At 40.7% G+C, this 19637-nt stretch overlaps 1 protein-coding gene across 1 annotated transcript in view; it reads right to left on the reverse strand.

Moving 5' to 3' along the window:
• The window catches only part of HOMER2 (homer scaffold protein 2), a 132994-nt gene that overhangs the window by 33670 nt on the left and 79687 nt on the right, over positions 1–19637 (reverse strand). The window contains exon 3 of the mRNA XM_075897142.2: positions 4200–4331. Coding sequence (XP_075753257.1) covers positions 4200–4331 — 132 coding nt within the window. The remainder of the gene's footprint in view (positions 1–4199; positions 4332–19637) is intronic.

Consider the following 19637-nt stretch of genomic DNA (forward strand, 5'->3'; position numbering starts at 1 on the left):
CAGTTATGAATTATGTATGACACATCTCAGTACTCCAGCAAATTGTGGGCACAGACTGCATAAAAGGAAAAATTTGTTGCTACCAAATCTTGGTCTTGGGATGGAGATGCATTTTTGGTGATGAATCTTCCTTGCTGATATTTAATGGGGAATTTGAGACACTAATGGGTGTCACATAATAGGAATTATTTGAAAGTCATTTGAATCTGCAGATAGTTATCCACGGAAATATATATTTTATAGAGCCTACATTTTACTTGTTTAGGTTTTAAATTTGTAATGTTATGTTTTATTCCTCCTGAACACAAATCATACTGGTGCCAGAGCTGTAAAGCAGTTCCCCAACCAGACTCATTTATATTTAATTACCAGCTCATTTTGCAGAATGCTCTTGGAAACTAGGCTGCATGAATTTTGCCATTTATGTTTTGTGAATGAATTAAGATAATAGCCCACAATTCATGAGAGGCTCATTCTGGCGATTCTCTTTGATGTGCCAGTTTAATCATGGCATGTTACATGTCCATCATCAAATGGACTGGCAGAGAAGTTAGGCAAACCAGAAAAGAACTTGATAAAAAAAGTTCTTGTGGATGGAAGGAAGCCATTAATACAACACACCTCACTATGGTTCTTTATGAAGATCACCAGCTTAGAAACTAATGGGCTGAAGTAAAAAACTTGCTGCCAATATCCAATAAGCTTCTTAGGCAAACAATCCTGAAATAGTTACTAAAGAACTGTATGTGAGGAAACTGAAACTGAAGCTGCCCTCTGATAAGAACAATAAAGTTATGTAGATAGCAAGAATATCTGATTCTAAACAAAGTAGCTGGCAATTTGCACCAAGTAACAGCTATGCTACCCACAGCAAGCTCAGATAACATAATCCACAGCTGAAGGTCGGCCTCACAAGGAGGAACAAAAGATAGCTAAACAAAAGCAGAAGACAACAACTCTGTTTTTAGACAGCTGATCTAAGTCAGTTGACACTAACCCCTGTCATGTTACAAGTTTATTAAAAACTTTTGTAACTGTGGCCTAGTGTCAGGAGACTAGGGCCAAGAAATAAAAAGGTTTCTTTCTTTATTATAAGGTCCACAAGTAAAAAGTATACAGGCTTGGGAGGAGTATATCTGCACATTAACACTTCTGTGATCCACAAAACAGGCATTTTGCGCGTGAGTACATTCAGCATTTGCATAGCATGTTTACAGGCTGGACCTTTATAGTTTGGACTTGCAACATCTGTGGTCCAACTCCAAGGATTCCAAGGGTGCTCCCAGATTGGAGCATTCATGGGGAAAAGCTGAGCCTGGAGCTCAGAAACTCCTCCTCTGCTCTCCCAGAACTTTTAGAGCACCGCAAATAGCTCATTCACCATGCTCAAGTTCAGGGAGAGAGGAGGAAGAGTAGGGATGGGGACACTCAGGGGAAGAGGCAAGGTGGCTGTGGAGTAGAGAATATAACTATCGTTTATATGCGTAAATGTGTAACTGCTGGAAAATTTAATGGTTATTCATTTACACACTGGGGGGTGGGGGGAGGAGAAGTGGGAGCCAGTGGTCTGGGGGAGCCATCTTTTAAGCCAATTCCCGCCTGCCTCCACCTCTCTCTGATAAAGAGACAGCAGCTTGGGGGGGAAGGAAGGGTGGTAGGTAGCTCTGCAGAAGCCAATCAGTGGGGAAAGCTGGCTTTAAAGCCACATCCCATGTGTATTGTCTCCTGCCTGCCCCTCTGTGCCCCCCATGCTGCTGCCTCTTTGTTTAGTTCCTAGGGTATATCCTGTAAGCTATTGTCCTTCATATAATTATCAACAAGGTTTTTATTTTCATTTAATTCAGTTTCCAACTTTTATTAGTCCTGAACTGTACTTTATTTTCATGAAAACAGGAATGCAGTCAGAGATATTTCATTCTAACATTAAGATTTCATGTAGGAAACCTTTTGATATAAAAAGATAAATCAAATCTGTTTTTCTCAGTTTCATAGAAAAAAAACCAAAATCCAAAATATCCATTGTGCTCCATTCTTTATATGCTTGTTCTAGTATTTGTGCTTCTTTCGACAGACTTTCTCTCATCAGTCATTTAACTCACACCATGAAAAGTAAGCTGCTACGATCACTTTGGAATTCTGGACCATTGTAATCACTCAATAATTATTTCTGAAAAAAAGATATTGTCACAGTCCATAATTATTACAGGTTTGCTCTCTGCACACCCAACAACAAACTCAGCTGCCTCCTGCATTGGTTTTAATCCTTTTGCATTCCCATGCTACTTACTAAAACACATACCTTTTAATATTGATTCTTCTGTTTTGAGATATGTTTCCTAAAGAATTACCACAGACATGTTGTCCTTTTTTTAAGCAGGAAACTTTTTGTTTTGTTTTACAGGATGGCTTAGTCCTGGGAACATTTCAGGAGAATCAGATTGTGACCAGGACGTTTTTCTAGTCATCCCAATTGCAGAAACAATTTTTCATGAACATTTGTGGAGATGTGAAATATTTGCAAAGAATGCAATGTTCTGGGAAATACATGAGCTCAGTAAGGCCCAATGTAATAAAAATAAGTTCACAGAGAATTCAATCAGCCAACTGACAAAGTAAACACTCAACAGACTTTTTTTCCCACTGCAATGGTCTTTGCTGTTTGCTAGTACCGCTCAGAGAAAAACATGCAAGAAGACAGAGTGAGATTAATGGAGACTTTTTGGAATGTCCAAGGTCATAATATCTGTAAACTGATAAAACATAGTGCCAATAAGGGCAGAGTGTTCATGCTTAAAATGTCAACTAGGTGCTAGATAAGTACCTTCTTTTATTTTGTGAGCAAACATTCTCATTGCTTGACTTGTGTTTGAAAAGTATTAATCCAATCACTGTGAGAACATATTATTTACACTATTGGCTACTCATTACCAGAGTTGACTGGATATTTTACAGCCTCCGCTGTATACAATCCCTATTCTACAAACAAGAGACAAAGGAGAGATAGAACTACAGTCCTCAGCCTTTAGTTCCAAAAGACAGGCTTGTACTTTAAAGTGAGATAAAGGAGACCTCTTCTTTATAGTTACTTGTAGTAATAGTTGCTTTAACATTAGAAGGTAAGATGCTCAGATAAATATGAAAAATCAGGATAAGGTGTGGGAGTAACAAAACTATGTAAGAAAAAGATGGAAATATTGGGACTGTCCCTATAAAATTGGGATGCCGGTCACCCTACCAGAGGGCCTGCACTATGGGTCAAATTCACTCAACCCACAAACCCGTCCATCACTACACTACATCCAGTCATATTTACTTCACAGGACAGCAATTTTGCATTATAGCACAAGCCTAATACAGTAGACTTCCAATAATCCGGAACCTATGGGACCTAGGTGGTGCCGGATTATCAGATATGCCGGACTATCAGAAGGTACTATAAAATGGTTATATATATACAATGTATACATTATATACTGTATATAAAGTGTTCTTAACCCTTTTTATTGTACATACTGTATACAGTATACTGTAATGTTTTAGTTTTTTAAAGCCTTTTTTACCCTTTTTGCTCAGTTCAGCTGCTGCTGCTGCTACCTTGTGACTCATTTTTTGCAGAAGCTCACTCACTAGGCTCTTGCCATTTTGATGCTGGACTATCAGGAGTGCCGGACTATTGGAGTTTTACTGTAGTTGAATATCACTACTAAAATGAGAGAGACTTCATTGCAATGTAGATGCAGGATTAAGCATGCATCGGCATCCTTAACTTTGGCATTTCCTGGCATTTTAGTACTTCACCGTGCATTCTTAATGTTCTTTTAATGTAGTTTTTGTATAAAACTAACATGTTATCCAGGAAAAGAGATGCAAAGAAACTGCTTAGGCTGTACCTGAAAACATCTAAAAACACTGAGCGTCAAAAATCTTATATCCCTTAGTTTTTATATAGGGCCACAAGTGATCAAATTAAAATATGTCCTTTTATCAATGAACTTTGCAACTTCCACTAAGGCTGCATAAATAACTACTGGATAGTTAAGGGAGTAAACAACTTGCATATACATAAGAAGAGATAATTAATAAACTGCAAAGAATTCAAATTGTGAAACTCCTACCAGATTGATACTATGAGTGCAGCACAGTCCCTTAATTCAGAGGAACCACTTGTGCTGTTTCAGAAATAAAACGGGCCCAGTTACCTTTGTTAGATGCTGTTCGGAGGAAAAACCCAAACCAAACACAGTGTTTGCTCTGCTGTCCGCCCACTGACCAAACTTCTGCGATGTTTTAGTAAAGGTCATATTAGGTGTGATTGTGCTGTTTATAATCACCTGTTTAAAAGAAGTTTAAAAAAAGAATTAGTTACAGAAGCAAAATCTGAAATGTTTATTCTAGCAACAGCATTATCCAGCATGATCAACACATTCCCAGTCTAAATTTGGAGTTTGCTATAGGCATAAAGGATTTTACCTACTAATGAAATATTTTAATATCCTGTCTGTAACTTGATTCAAATGCTCAATAACTTTTTATTTTAAAAAGCCCACTGTGGTCCAGAGGTTTAATATTTCTGCACTATTTATTTGAAATTAGAATTCTACCATAATCAAAAAAATAGATTACTTTAGCAATGATTTGAGTGAAAATGTTATTCCTCTGTAGATGGCAGAATCCAAATCCACTACTATTAAAAGAGAGATCATGGAGCACCAGGAAAATGCTTCCTTTGAGGAACTTATATACTGACTGAATGCTGGCCTAGCAGTATTGAGAGTTACAGGAAAGAATCTTTGGACATAAAATTTAGGCTATGTCTACACTGGGAAGATTTGGTGACAAAAGTACTGTTAATATGCAAAAGTTGCCATAAGTGGAAACTGGTCAAACCTGTTTTTTTGCCTTCCATTATCGACATTTCATGGCCACATTGCTAATACCCTGCTGTCATCAAAGCAATGTGGGTAAGCATCCCATAGTGCAGTGTTGCAGGAAAGCATAGCTGATCAACAGGGCTCGACAAATAATGTAATCTACTCGCCATAGGCGAGTAGATTACTACCCGGAAGAGCCAAAGCAGAACAATCCGCGCATGCGCAGAACGGCGTGAAACCGCGCAGCTGGCGAGCGGGGCATGCCGCCGCTTGGCGAGCCCTGCTGATCACTGTGCTTCTTGGGATTCCATTGTAGCTCTGTGAGCTCTCTGTGTTGAGAAATGTCAAAAAAGCACAGCAATCTTTCCAGCCCTCCCCCTGCAGCAGCAGTCTGCCTGCTTCTGTGTTCCTAGCAGAGCAGAACAAGAACATTCCAATGATTTGTTCTGTTTGTTCCCCAAACTGAAAAGCTCACTCAGCTGTCAGATACTTCCCAGAGCTTTGAAAGGGAAAGGGTGCATGCCTGCAGGGCAACAGAGATCTCAAGACACTGAGCACAGCCATCAGGGCAAGCATTGAGAGATACTGGCAGAAGCCAGTTTTCTTGACAAAACAAACAGCAGAGTCCACATTAGGGATGTAATAGTGTAGTCGATTAACTGATTAACCAATAAGCAAAAGCTTATAGATTAATGCTATAGACTACATGCATTTCCCCACCCCCCACACTCCTGCTAGTAATTTTTTTTAGCAGGCTGGCCAGCAGCCTGGCTCAGTTCTGTCTCACACTGGGTCCAGGAGCTCAGACCACCCCTCAAAGAGGGGCTACTGCCATCTCTGTATCAGAGGCAGCAGCGCAGGGCAACAGGCAGCTGGCCTGTGAGGAGAGCTGGTTTTTAAACTGGCTCCCCTGGCAGACCAGCTCCTGCCTGGCACCCAACACTGCTGCCTCTGATATAGTAGAGTGGCATGGGGTTCCTTGGGAGTGGGGCCCCACCTCTAGGGTCTATAGAATAGTTGAGTAACCGATAAGAATTCATGAGGTTAACTGACTATTCAATTAACTGATATTTAACATCCATAGTCCACACCGGCTCTGTCAACAGTAAAGGGATGGAAAAAGAAAAAAAAAAGTCTTGAGCAGGGCTGGAATTTTTTTTTGTGTCACCAAAACTGGGTGTTTTTCCTGACGAAAGTTGCATTGCAGTGTAAAGGCTCACACTGTTTTGTTGCCAAAAGGCAGATTTGGTGACAAAAACGTGTCAGCATAGTCAAGGTCTAATTCAGACAAGGAAGAGCTATAAGACTAGTCCCCGCAATTTCTACAGGAATGTTACAGACTCCTTACAGCAATTTCTTTTTCCTACTTTCTTCTTTTCCTACCTTCATTTTGTTTGAATATTTTCCGCAATATTCTGATTTCCAGGAATTTCTTTTGACCTAAGTATTTTGCCATATTTTATCATTTCTTTGGTAAATGGTAACATCTGTTTCCAAACGCATTTATTAGATGCTTTCATAGAACCTTCAGGAAGCATTATAATAAATAGCCAATCAAAACACCTCAACATACACTATTAACAGCTTCCAATATCTGGTGTGAGGGCCAGGCGCATCCAAGGCCAAGAGTTCTGAGCTGACGGGCAGAGTATTTTTAACATTTCGTAGGCAGTAGGGACCTAATTCTCTGCTGTTTAGTACCTTGTATGGGCATGTATCTACTCAGCATATATATAATTGACTATACGAGGAGTCAGCCAGTGGAAAGTCAGGCACTAAGGTTGGGAAGAATGTACTTAGAGAGATTTTACTTACTTACACACACACGCACACACACACACACACGATAATAAAAAAAATATTTTGGTTGTCATTTCTCTCTCTTTTCCCATCTTCACATTTTTCTCCTCCCCACCATTTTTTAACCTCTTTTCTCAGACACTATCTGTCTTCCCTCCTGTCCCCTGTCCTTTGTTTCCTTCTTCTCAATGACTCCCTTGTCCCTTTTTCCTCCATAGGCATGCACGCTCACTGCTCCACTGGCTCTTTTCTCTTTTCTCCTTTGTCCTGGCTGCCTCTGTCATTGCAGTGGAACAGCTCTTGCAGCATTTGATCCCTGCTGCTAAAGCATCTGGCCACAGAAAGCCGATCCAAAAAGCATTCTCCACAAGTAGGCAGAGCAAGGAGCTTTCTTCTGATCAGTGCTCTGCGCCTCACTCTGTCACTTCAGGCAGACATGCAAGCCAATCCAGCAAGGTTGCTAGTCCTCCCGGTTTCATCGCAAGTCTCCTGGAATCAGGCTCAATCTCTCAGAGGTTACTGCAGCCAAACTGAGAGATATGAGGTTCTAAAAAGTCAGGCAACACAGTGGCCAGCACATCTGTGGGCCCTGGAAAGTGGAAGAGGGCAGAAGGCCTCCATGCACTGCTCACATCCTGAGCACTAATACTGCAGCTCCCCTTGGCCAGGGACTGCATCCTATGAGAGCTGCGGGGGCCATGCCTGTGGGTAAGGACAGAGTGCAGAGTCATCTGACTCTTCATCCCCAGCCGCTTCTGGGAGTGGCACAGGGTTAGAGGAAGCAGGGAGTCTGCTTTAGCCTCCCTGCACTGGTGACTGGCAGCTGACCAAGGTAAATGTCACCCAACCGGAGCCCACATTCCTCACCCACTTGTGCACCCCAACCCTTTGCCACAGCTGCGAGCCCCCACCCAGGACTTGCAGTCTGCACCCCCTTCTGCACACCAACTACCTCCCTGCCACAGGCTCAGCCCAAAGCCCCCTCCCACATGATGTGTAAAAGGGAAGTCAAATCCCCCGGAGCCATTGATTCCCCTATGAGGGGCACGTACAATATACATACATTGCTAATGCTTAGATATATTTGCTATTTGTATAGGAGTAAGACATGACAAAGGTCAAGGCCTGTCACAGGTAATAACTTATAATAAGGAGACGAGGGGAAGTGAAACCAGTCTTCTGTTAAGTAGAGATATGGATAGATTCCACATCCTTTAAACTTGTGACCGGCTCAAGCAGGAAAGGAAAAAGGGAAGTATGGCTCGCCCATTGTTCAGCAAAAGTGAATGAATGTATCACAGCTGTAACCGCAAAGTCAGCAAGTAGGCACTGTATTTAACCTCATTTGGAAAATTAACCTGACCTATAGGAACGCTAAATGTCAAAAATGAAGTAACCTATCATGTTAAGGCACCTCAACCAGGAAGGATGTTAACCCTATAAGAACCCCTGCATATGAGATGTTGGGGGTCGGCTCTGCTTTGAACATTGAGTTCCTTAGCCGTACCTTGGTTGCAACCAATAAACTTGAGTTGGACCCAGCCTGAAAGTGTGACTCTCTTCTTGGGGTAAATCAGACTAGCCTCCAAGGGGACGAAACCAGCAATTTATGCAACACACATTCCAGTGATAGTGAGTGAGGTTGGGGGAGAGCAAACAAAGGAGGGAGGAAGGATGGAATGGAGGCGTGGGCAAGGGCAGAACAAGCGAGTTTGGGTCTGTGAGATTAAACACTTGTCAACCCTATGATCCAGAGGGTTGTTAACCGCAGAGGAGGGAGCCCCAAATGAGCAGCACAACCATGCTTAATTGTATAACTGTCCTATCAGATCTGGAAGAGTTGTAAGCTGTAGCATTAGTACTGTCTGTAATCATATTTTCAAGAGCCGGAGTCTGCCTCCGTTGTTCAGTTTGATTAGTACCTTACTCCACAAGTAGTACCATTGTAAACAATGGTGCATCTCATGAAATAAGGCACTGTTTGACAAAAGGAAAGTTATCAGACTCAGGCCTCAAAGGAGGATCTGGTGAAGAATGTGCTGAAGCTAGCAAAAATACCATCTTACTACAGAGGTTTAGACATACATCATTTCATTAGCACAGATCTTAATCATTTGGTGGCAAAAAAAATCCCCACAACAGTTATGTCTAAAGACATTTTCCTTTGAAAATGGATCTGTGTAAAATGCCTACTAGTAAAGAGGAGCTTTCTTTAGCAACATACACCATTGTGTCCAAAATGCAAATTATACACTAATTAATCTATATCTGCAGGACAGTTTAATTAATACAATCAGGAAGTATCCTGGCAACACCATTTACGATGTATTTCAAGCAGAATTTTTTTTCTAAACTATAATTTACATTTTGCAAGAAGTAGTTTATCCTAGAAATGCAATTCACAATTTTTCCTTCCCTCCCTCCTTTCTTAACTTTTATGGCCTTGCCATTAGTGCTCCAATTTTTTTTCTTATAATCCATTAAATTTTATTCCTCGTAGTTTCCTCTTCTGAATACACACCATAATGCATTGTAGTATGCATAGATATATTTATTACCTTCCTTCATGTCATGTGATTTGTAACAAAATTACTTCTTAAAAAGCAGTGCACAGCAATACAGCTCCAAATAGCCACTAAACATTTCCTACAACATTTTGGCAAATGGAGTAAACTAGAGAAGGAGCAGGGAAAGGCTACTCTTCTGAGGCTTTTTGTTTGTTTTAAAAGAATCAGGATGGCAGAGGCCATGGCTGACACACATAGTAAGTACATAGCTGCTCTTTAACTCTACAAACATTTTTGAATGGCTGACTCATAGGTCCAAATATAAACAAAGATGTCCAGATATACTCTATCACAGAAGTAGTACAAGGAAATAGATGCTGCAATTCAAAAGAAAATCCAAGAGTAATGTGAAATATTCAAGCAACTTCATTTAAATTCAAAGGAGAGCAAAACCCTAAAGATTTTAGTTAAGTGATCTATATAACTAATAACTAATGCACTACAAAGGCAATTTTCCCGCCTTTGATATTTGCACCTCCACACCAAACACTGTGAATGAGACATATCCAGTCCACCCTGACTTAATTAGTGTCACTAACACTGGTCCTACAATTGACAGGCAACTTCTTCTGCTCTTAAATATACCCCAAATTCTGCAATTTCCATGACAACTCATCTGTAACTGTAAAACAAATAGTTGCACCTTAAAAAGTAACAGACTACCACAGCTATAACCTCTGAGACTTGTATCACTAATTGCCAGTGCAATAAAAATATGCCATCTAGATGAGATGATAATTCTGAAAAGGACTGAAAGAACCATTAGAACCATCTGAAAGCCATGAAAACCACCATTTTTAAATTGCTTATGGGAAATACTGTATTTTTAAACATAAAACATTTAAGGTAAGTGATTAAACAAACTGCAAATGAAATAAAATGAAAGTTTTTTAAGTTATAGAATTTATTTCAGAATTCAGAAAAGCTCAACATTTCCAAGGCTTCAAGTGATTAAAACTCTTCTCTCTCATCTACTCTGTACCTCAAACTGGGCTCCCATAAGAAAGTATTAATAAAACTAGCCAATTAGCCCGTCATAAGATGGGATTTTCAGGTCTCTCCTCCACATCAGTCTTTTCTCCTGCGCCTCTGGTTTCTGGTTTCTCCTTCTCCTTCTCCCTCTCCTACTGCTTCCCTCCTCCCCCTCTCCCTTCCCCTTCCTCTCTCCCTCTCTCTCTCAGCTCTCCTCCGCCTCCTGCCTCTCTTCTCTCTCTCTTTCTCTTCTCCTCCCTCTCCCACCTCTCACTCGGTGGATTGCGGAGCCCAAACAGCCGTTTGGGCACCGCGCTCCCCGTATTGCATGGGGAGCACGGAGCCCAAATGGTCGCTTGCGCCACTTGCTCCCACACTGCGGCCTGGCTGAGAGGCGCAGAAGTCAGCCGAGTTCCACTGCGGGAGGTGGGGCGGTGATGTTCACAGCCAGGGGGCAGGGCCTGGAGCCCCTGTCACGCCGCACGTCACCGCCCCACCCCCCTTCGCTTTCCGCCGTGATGCTCGGTTGACTTCTGCTCCACTCAGCCAGGCCGCCACGGGGGAGCAAGCAGCCGTTTGGGCTCCCCCGCAGTGGCCCAGCTAAGCACCACAGCGGGAGGCGAAGGGGGGCGCAAAGGGGGGAGGGGCCTGGCCATGTACGTCACTGCCCTGCCCCCCTTCGCTTCCCACCGTGGCCCTCGGCTGACTTCTGCGCCACTCAGTCGGACCGCCACGGGGGAGCAAGCGGCACAAGCGGCTGTTTGGGCCCCGCACTCCCCATGCAGCACGGGCCACCCAGAGAGAACAGCCAGCATTTCAGGCAACAGCACCCTCCAGAGGGAACAGACAGCATTTCGGCGTTACAGACTCAGACACTGGGCTACTCTCTATATATATGATGGCAGCCCCTACTGGCAGACAAAAGCCCCATTCATCAGACAGAAACTGAAAGTGCAATAAATGAAAACGTTCTTCAATATATATTTAAATTTCCTAGAACTAGAAAGCTAGATGTATCTTGTATGATAATATGTAATAAACTATAAATGGACTAAGACTATGAGTTGTAGACAAGTAACACCACCTTCCTAGGAAAGGAAAGGAAAAACATTAGGTGCTATCTGTTAAACATGGTAAAGGTTAGTTTTTTCTGTAGCCAAAACATAAGAAAATGTTGCTCAGCAATCAGCTATCTTCAAGAAACTGACAGTTCATCTATTTCTTATAAATTACAATTAAGATACTACCAGGGAATAGTAATTAACTTAATTAATTTTTGCTTTTTTTGAGAATAAAATGAAAATGTACATGTTTCATGTAAATCATTGCTCTGGGGTGGGGCTGGTGATAAGGGACTCATATCCAGGCTGCTCCGGGGAGAGAGGACTATGTAGCCCTCTCTCACTGCAGCAGTTTGGTGCCAGGTGAGAAGCGCCTCGCCATGTCTGTTGCAGACTCTCTCAAATATATAGTAGACAACAACTAACCAACTGCCAATAAATTGCTTTCCTTTTGTTCTTCAGAAAAAAAGAGAAAAGGTTGGTTCAGAGAAGTTAGGGTGCCATTTTAACCAGATCTACAATATTTTACTACCTGCCTATTCTTCCTATCCATCTCCTTCTAGTCAAGTAGCTGGATAAACAGTGGTCAGGATTCCAATAGAAAAACAATGAGGAAAAGTCCACTTTAAAAGAGATTGCTGTGTTAAAGAACATAAGAATTCAGCCTACAGGTTCACTCCATTATCTGAACAGATTTCCATCTGTGTTTTTGAAAGCAGAGATGTTATTACTGTGATGCAGGACTACTCAACATGTGGACCGTGGTGCAGTCTGGGTTTACACAGGGCTCAACACATGGTCCGCGGGTGGGATCCTTTGAACATAGCCTCCACTGGGAACACACTCCATAATGGTCAATGTAATGGTCTTCTGCTGATATATGTTTTAGTAGTTAAATTCCTTGACTGTCATTGCTCATTAAAAGTGCTGTTAAATGGGTGGAAATATTGCATTTTATTAATATCAGCAGAACCAACTTAAATGGGGCCTGTGTGTTGTGTAGTCTTGCCTTAATCTTTATATTCATACCCGTCAGTGTGAAAGAAGCTATTTGCATGTATTTGCATATATATTTGCCTGTAAATGCAACCACACTAAAGTTGCAACCCTTGGCATGTACTGTGAGTATCATTGCAGCCCCCGGGGCTTCCAAAGTTGAGTAGCCCTGAGGTAATGAATTATCCAGTCAACTATGGATATGATTGGAGTGTTCTTAAAAAAAACCCAACACATTGGAGAGGAAGGAGGCATGAGGCCTTATTATGTATTCACAGCTACTCCTAACAGCTCCAGCTCAGTGTCTCTGCATTACTAGCTTAGTTACAGCAAGAGTGGTTGTGTCGAAACTGTTCTGGCAGTACACTTACAGCATGCAATGCACAGCTAGGAGCAACATTTTGCATATTATTTATCTCTTGGAAAAACAGATTTAAAAGGCAGTTAATTTTATTTGGTTTTGAAAGAAAAGTGAGAACTGGAATTCGAATGTGACATGCAGGAGGGAAATTGTGTTTACTTATGCTAGTGCTCACTGAGGTAACCTCCTGAGATATCCATGTTGTTTTTATGTGGTTCCCAAAGGAACAGCAGCCATGTATTAGTGCTCAACATTACTGCTTGGATTATTCTAGGAGTGGGTGGGTGAGATTCTGTGGCCTGCACTGTGCATGGGGTCAGACTAGATGATCATAATGGTTCCTTCTGACCTTAAAGTCTATGAGTACAATACAGTATATCATAGGATGCAATCCCAAAGAGACAATCCCAAATATCACTATTCCATTCTTTTGCAGCGAGCAGGATAGTTAGAAGACGGAGAATAAATTTCTTAAATCCAGACATTTCAGCATCACATAGTTAAACAAGAAGCAAACAACCCCCCACAATCCTGGAATATCCTGTCATTTAATATTTAGAGATGAAAAACATCCCTAATTTCTGTGTTTCGGTAGCCTATAAATATTTAAAAGCTATAACCAATAAGAGTAGAAAGGACAAGTTATAAGAATAAAAGGTGCACATTAAAAAGAGAAAATTTAGGTTGAAAATCGTGAACATCTTTCTGACCATTAGCTCCATTAGTTTGCAGAACACTCTCCGAAAGGGAAGTGATGGGAACATCATTACTTGGGATTCAGAGCTAAATTACCCACTAGATTAGCAAATTCATTTCTATTTAAATAAAATCTGCATAGGCAGTATAATCTGACAGGTCTTTTCCATCTGTAACTTCCTGGATATGTTACTCTAATTCTGTAAAAAAAATAATAAAAAAAAAAGATGACCTGGCAAATCCATCAGACATGTGTAATAATTTTAGATCTGGGCTGCAAATTATAATACAAGCAATTATGACCATGCCAGAAACTTGAATATCATCTTTTTTGTCCTTTAATCCAGAATTGAAGGTTCAATGAACATACAGCTCTTGGCAGAATAATCTAATCAAATATGATCAAGACCAGAGATATTTAGGGAGTTTTCCTTAGAGACATGGGCAGGACAGAAAATAATATAATCAGCACCTTATAGAAGCATAAACTCATTTGTCACACAAATTAAGTTCTGTACGTGTGGTAAAAGAAAATCTCGTTTTACTGTCATCTATACTGAGTGTATCAACAGTTATTGCTCCTGAAAAGTCTATATATAACAACTGTGCCTCTTTAGCAAGAGAGAAAACACTAATGTATACTCTATAATAAAAATAATTTAAAACACATGATACAATCTGTTTTGATAACAGTTTAGTGCTACACTGCCCAAATAGCAAGTTCTCAAAGTTATATTTGACTCTAGATATTTTAACAGGGTGGCTGAAAAAGGGAATGTTTGCTGGATAAAATTTAACAAATATGTTGGAAGCTATGAACACACAAATAATAGATGACATTCATGGTAATGCAGACAGACTCCACCAATTGAGTAAACAGTATAGCGTACAAGAATGAATAAACCTGTAGAAAAAGAGAGAAACTGTGGGTGATGTAAGTTGTTAACATGTTTGTGAGATGCATGGAGAAATTTGAAGTTGTAGGACTTTACATTTAAGAAGTCTGAGATCTGTGTAATACTAATGCATAGTACTATCTCTTGATTTATAGGTATATTAACAGTCCAACTTGTAGAATCAATTGAAAAATGTCAACACACTTCTTGAAAGCAAGGCTAAAGAGAACAAATAAATACAGATATTTCAGGTTCATTCATTACCTTCTGTATTGTCACTCTCACAAAAATGGGAATAAGGCAGGGAATTTAAAAACAAGCTAATGTCAGTTAGCTGAATATCAACAGAGTGGAGCTAAGGTATCTTTGGCTATGTCTACACAGCAACGTTATTTCAAAACAACGTAGTCCACACGTCTACACAGCAGGCAGTTATTTCAACATAAACGTTGAAATACTGTCAAGCTGGAGGACTTATTACTCGACTCCTATAACCCTCATTTTAAAGGAAAGTTGGAGGAAGAGTGTTTTATTTCAAAATAAGTGCTGTGTAAACAACACCAAAACTAAAATAAGCTATTTTGAATTGAAATAAGCTACACAATTGACATAGCTCAGTTTGTGTAGCTTATTTCAAGTTAAGCCCGGCTGTGTAGATACACCCTTAAAGAGCTCAGCACAGCTTGAGTTGTTGCCTAGGGCATTATGTCTATACTGCAAAAAATACCTGCAGCAGTGAGTAGCTCAATGTGTTTACCTTATTTCGTGTTAAGCCCTGCTGTGTAGATGTTCCCTTTGGGATCTGAGTTCCATTTTTAGGTTGGCTTCATGTTGAACATATGCCCTGGTGGCATTAGCCACTCTTTGCCAGATGAGCATTCCCCATTGCTCCTATCTAAACAAAGGATAAATAATTCTATATCTGCCAGGTCTGAATAACATCCAATTCACCTGTTCCAACCAAGGGATTTTCTACATATGGAAATTAAATGGAATAAGAACTGCAAAGATCTTCTACTTTAGCCAGTGTATTTTGGAAGTTCATTAAGCTAAACTGGAAAAAGGCATTAAGAGTACTTTATCCACACGGGAGTTATCCCAGAATAGCTACTGCATTTTAAATTCATATCCTTAGTCTGGAATAACTTCTGCACGTGGACTTCAGGCCTGTCTTGACAGGAGTAATTGGATATGGGGGAAGACTAATTTTTTGAGAGACAAGATTAGGCAAGGAAATGGTTCAGCAGCCTGAAAATAGAATGTCTGTAAAAGATATGATAACAGGTAACACCCAGGGAATAATTTACAATGGCTAAAATAATAATGGATAAGATAAGAGTGGAACATAAATTAAGGTGAAGATTAAGCTGTGGGTGGACAGAACCTGCTGTACAGGTTCCCTCAAATTGACCAACTCCATCCAGAACATGTGATGCAATGTATAGATAATACAATATTATGTTTAAATATATATAAAGGGAAAGGTCTGCTGTATAAATTTAGATGTGTGGTTTGTCTTGTACTGCCCCTTATACTTGAGCCTGACCAACTTAGCATAACTTTCACATATGCCAAATAAAGGAGCCTAATGAGACTGGAGTCAAACTGAGCTCTTGGAAAGGTGGAAGATATCTCAGATGACCCTAATATGGCAAAGCCCTACATAATGAAACTGCAGTAACTGAACATTAAGTACATCACTAAGGTTACTTAAACATGCTGTTAATAATTTCTCAATTTCAGATTCACACCTGTGAGTGTCCCTTCCACTAAAATTTCATTTCCCCAGCACTCAGCTCCAAATCTGTAATAAGGACAAGTCTCAGGGCTTGTCTAAATCATGGGGAAACACTCTCTACCAGAGTATGATTCTAAAGCACATGGTTGTGCATTAACTGGTCTGTGTTCTAGCTGATGGTGCATTTTTAACACAGTGCTATGTGAAACACAGTACAGGCAGTCCCCGGGTTACGTACAAGATAGGGACTGTAGGTTTGTTCTTAAGTTGAATTTGTATGTAAGTCGGAACTGGTACATACTGTAGGGGAAACTCTAGCCAAACATTTCTCCAGAGCTCAGTTTTATTCTCCCACACCTCACTTCCCTCAGTCCTTTATTCTCAAGCTGAGGTGTCTGCTGAGAAAAGCCGCTCCATGACTCCCTGGTCTGCTGGGGGGGGCACTAGCTTCGCGTCTCCCTAGTCTGCTGAGGGGAAGCAGCTAGTGTGGGGTTGCCTCACCCCGTTTGTAAGTAGGGATCCGATGTAAGTCGGATCCATGTAACCCGGGGACTGCCTGTACTATGCTGAAGTGCACTAAAGTAACTATAGTGAACACAAGTAAGATCTATGATAACTAATTAATGCACAACATGTTACTGCACTTTAGAAATCACTCCCCAGTAAAGCGCTTTACCTCACCAGCTAGACAAGCCCTCAGTTTAAAAATCAAATGAGAAAGGGAAATAAACAGCCATTCCTCTGGACATAGCTAGAGTCTTCTGTTTCATCAAGGAAATTAGAACTGGAGGTACTTGCTATCCTGAATGTGAAGAGGAGCCAGGAATTGATATACAGGGGGAAATTCCCCTTCTCCCTTCAAATGTTCAAAACTTTCTTATGCTTCCCCCCCCCCCCCCCCCCGTCCCATATTTCCGCAATTTGTATTACTATTTTCTAAAAATGTTACATCATTTAATTTGGTTGGCTGCTTCAAGACCTATAAATGTCTTTTCCCTAGGAATTTCACCAGTAAACCACTGGCTAGAGAAATATGGTGCTGGGTACTTCACACAAGAAGAAAGATGTTAAAAGATATTCCTGCACAAAGTAGTAAGGAGAAGCATGGGGAAAGGAGGCTATGACTTGCCCATGGTATTGGCAAAATGTTCCAAAAATTCAGACTTCAAAGGTGAGGAATGTTGCCTATCTTTGCAGGGCATCTAACCCTAGAACACTCTCATGCTTTTCAACTAAAAAGCAAACAAATCCGTTTTGGCACATGCCTACTGAGTGCCATCAATAAGTAGCTTATCAATAGCTAAGCAATACGGTTCATCTCCTTGACAGTCTTAGAAAGCCAGTCATATTGAATATCCAGAGTATTATTCCTTACTGTGATTCTTAAAGCTTTTTTTTAAAATATAAATGTTAGTGGAAGATGGCTATTAAAAAGAAACACAGAACAGAGGAGTAGAGCAAAGAAACACAATGCAATAGCAACTAAGGAGTCAGAAATTGGGAGCAGTACTCCAACTCAAGCAGTGAGTCTGTAAGGCAGGAGAATTAATTATAGTTGTTATACTTGCTGCCAGTGAATGTGATCAAGTTTTTTTTCCCCCACCTGTTCTGTAAAGTCTTTATGGGAGACACGTCTAAAAATTTCTGCAACACCCTAAGAAATACAATCTGACACACCCATTCACTGAAAGTTGGATGTAGCAGCTTTCTGCATGCATTAGTTTTGCTTCATCTGCAAATCTTGCCCCACACAATGTTTGGTTTTTTTTTTTTTTTAATTTGGATGAACTGAAGATTAGAGATATGCTCTAATTCAAGGATGTACTTTGTAATTCCTCTCTCTTCACATTCCTCTTTGCGCCTCTCCATCATTTACAAATGTCTGAGGTGCTGAGAGCATTATTGGGATAATACTTGAGACCAGACCTTATTTTATCACCAGATAAGTAGTTACAGGTGCTGAACAAAAGACCCACATTTTAGCCCCATGTATCTGACAAGGCTGGTTATTTGGACATGCAGACTTCTCTTGAACATGCAACTGAACCAGCAGGTTTGGTATTTCAATACTGATCATTTTCACATGACTTTGCCCTAAAGATCTACCTCACATCCAGTCAAATTAGTCGAGTGATGGAGGTGAGTTTTTAACCCGGAGTTAAATAAAACAAACAAAACCCACATATGATTTACATCTGGAAATAGCTCCTAACCCATTTCCTGAAGTACTAATCAAAAAACAAAAACAAATCAAAGAAAAAAAACAAACCCTGCAGTTCCCCTTAGAAAATACTTTTGTTATGAATTTCTTACTGAGACACAAGTCTAAATTCAATGACAAACATTTCTGGTCTATGCAAATTCTGCTAGTAATTTGGCAGTGACACTTATACCAAATGCAATACTTTTCCAAGTAATTAACATCTTCAATGGTTTTGCAAGGTTTGTTTGTTGGTTTGGGGGGAAAGGAAGATTTCCTCCTAAATCTCCATTCTGCTTTGACATCTGATTAAATTTTTTCCCCCACACAAGCTAAGTGTACATATCCAGCCACCCCACACTATTCAAAAGCTCAATCCTGTTTCATGTAAGAAATCAACAACATGTCATTGTTAATTACTGAAATGAACTGTTACTTATCCATTTAACATAATATTTTTAAACAGAAATATAAAAAAAAGGTTTCTGTTGCTCTTTTAACCTGCAGAGAAGGGGGCCTTCTAATCTGTCTGCAAGTGGTTCAAGGCAGATTCTTGGGGCTAGCTTTGTAAAGGAATTGATATGCTTAAATCAAAAATCTAGAACTCAAAAAACTCTCACTCAGCTCCCACCTAATCTTGTAGGCACCTGCAGTCTCACAAATAAAGTCCCAAAGATACTTAAATTTCTGCTGGTGCGCATAGGCAAAGCCTAAACCTCAGTGAGATTCACAAACTAGGAATGTCACAGCCATATATTCTATAGCCCTGTTATGAAGAAGGTGGTGGACCCAGGTTCCACTCTGCCTGAGAGCAGCAGGGATTTGAATCCAGATCTCCCACCTGTGAGGAAATGCCCTAAAAACTAGACTACAGGTCAGCTGTGTGGCTTCTGCAGGGGGGGGGGGGGGGGGGAGGAAGAGGCCTGATCTGGCTTAAGTGTCTGAGGGTTCATGGCTGGGAATCCCAGGTGAAGACAGGCACCTAAATCCTAGCTAACTAGCTCTGGCAGCTCAGGACACAGTCTTTTGTGGATCTCATTCTTAGGTGTCTACCTCTTCCCATGCATTGTATAGGGAGCCTGGGTCACCAGCTTGGGGCTGCAGATTCCACTCGTCATCTAGAATTCAGCATTGAAGCACTGAGCCTGACTTTGCTTTGTGGATCTAACCCTTTTAGGATTTCCTGGTGACTGGAAATGAGCATATGAAAACACTGTAATTATGTCACAAAAATAGTTCATGATTACATAATGCCCACATTTTCTGTACCTAATAAAAGCAGATTGTATTTTGTGCAACCACCATATTACAGACAAATACTGGAATATGGTCTTATAAAATCTCTAATATCTTCTACACTAGGGTTGGGCAAAATATGGTCCAGGGGCCAGATTCAGCCCACGGACCACCCAGCTGGGACCCTCAGGCACACAGCTGCCATGAGTTTAAAGCACAGCGCAGCTGCTCTCTGATCTGGAG

The sequence above is a fragment of the Pelodiscus sinensis genome, chromosome 14, assembly GCF_052426305.1.
Source record: "Pelodiscus sinensis isolate ZL-2025 chromosome 14, ASM5242630v1, whole genome shotgun sequence".
NCBI classification, from domain to species: domain Eukaryota; kingdom Metazoa; phylum Chordata; order Testudines; family Trionychidae; genus Pelodiscus; species Pelodiscus sinensis.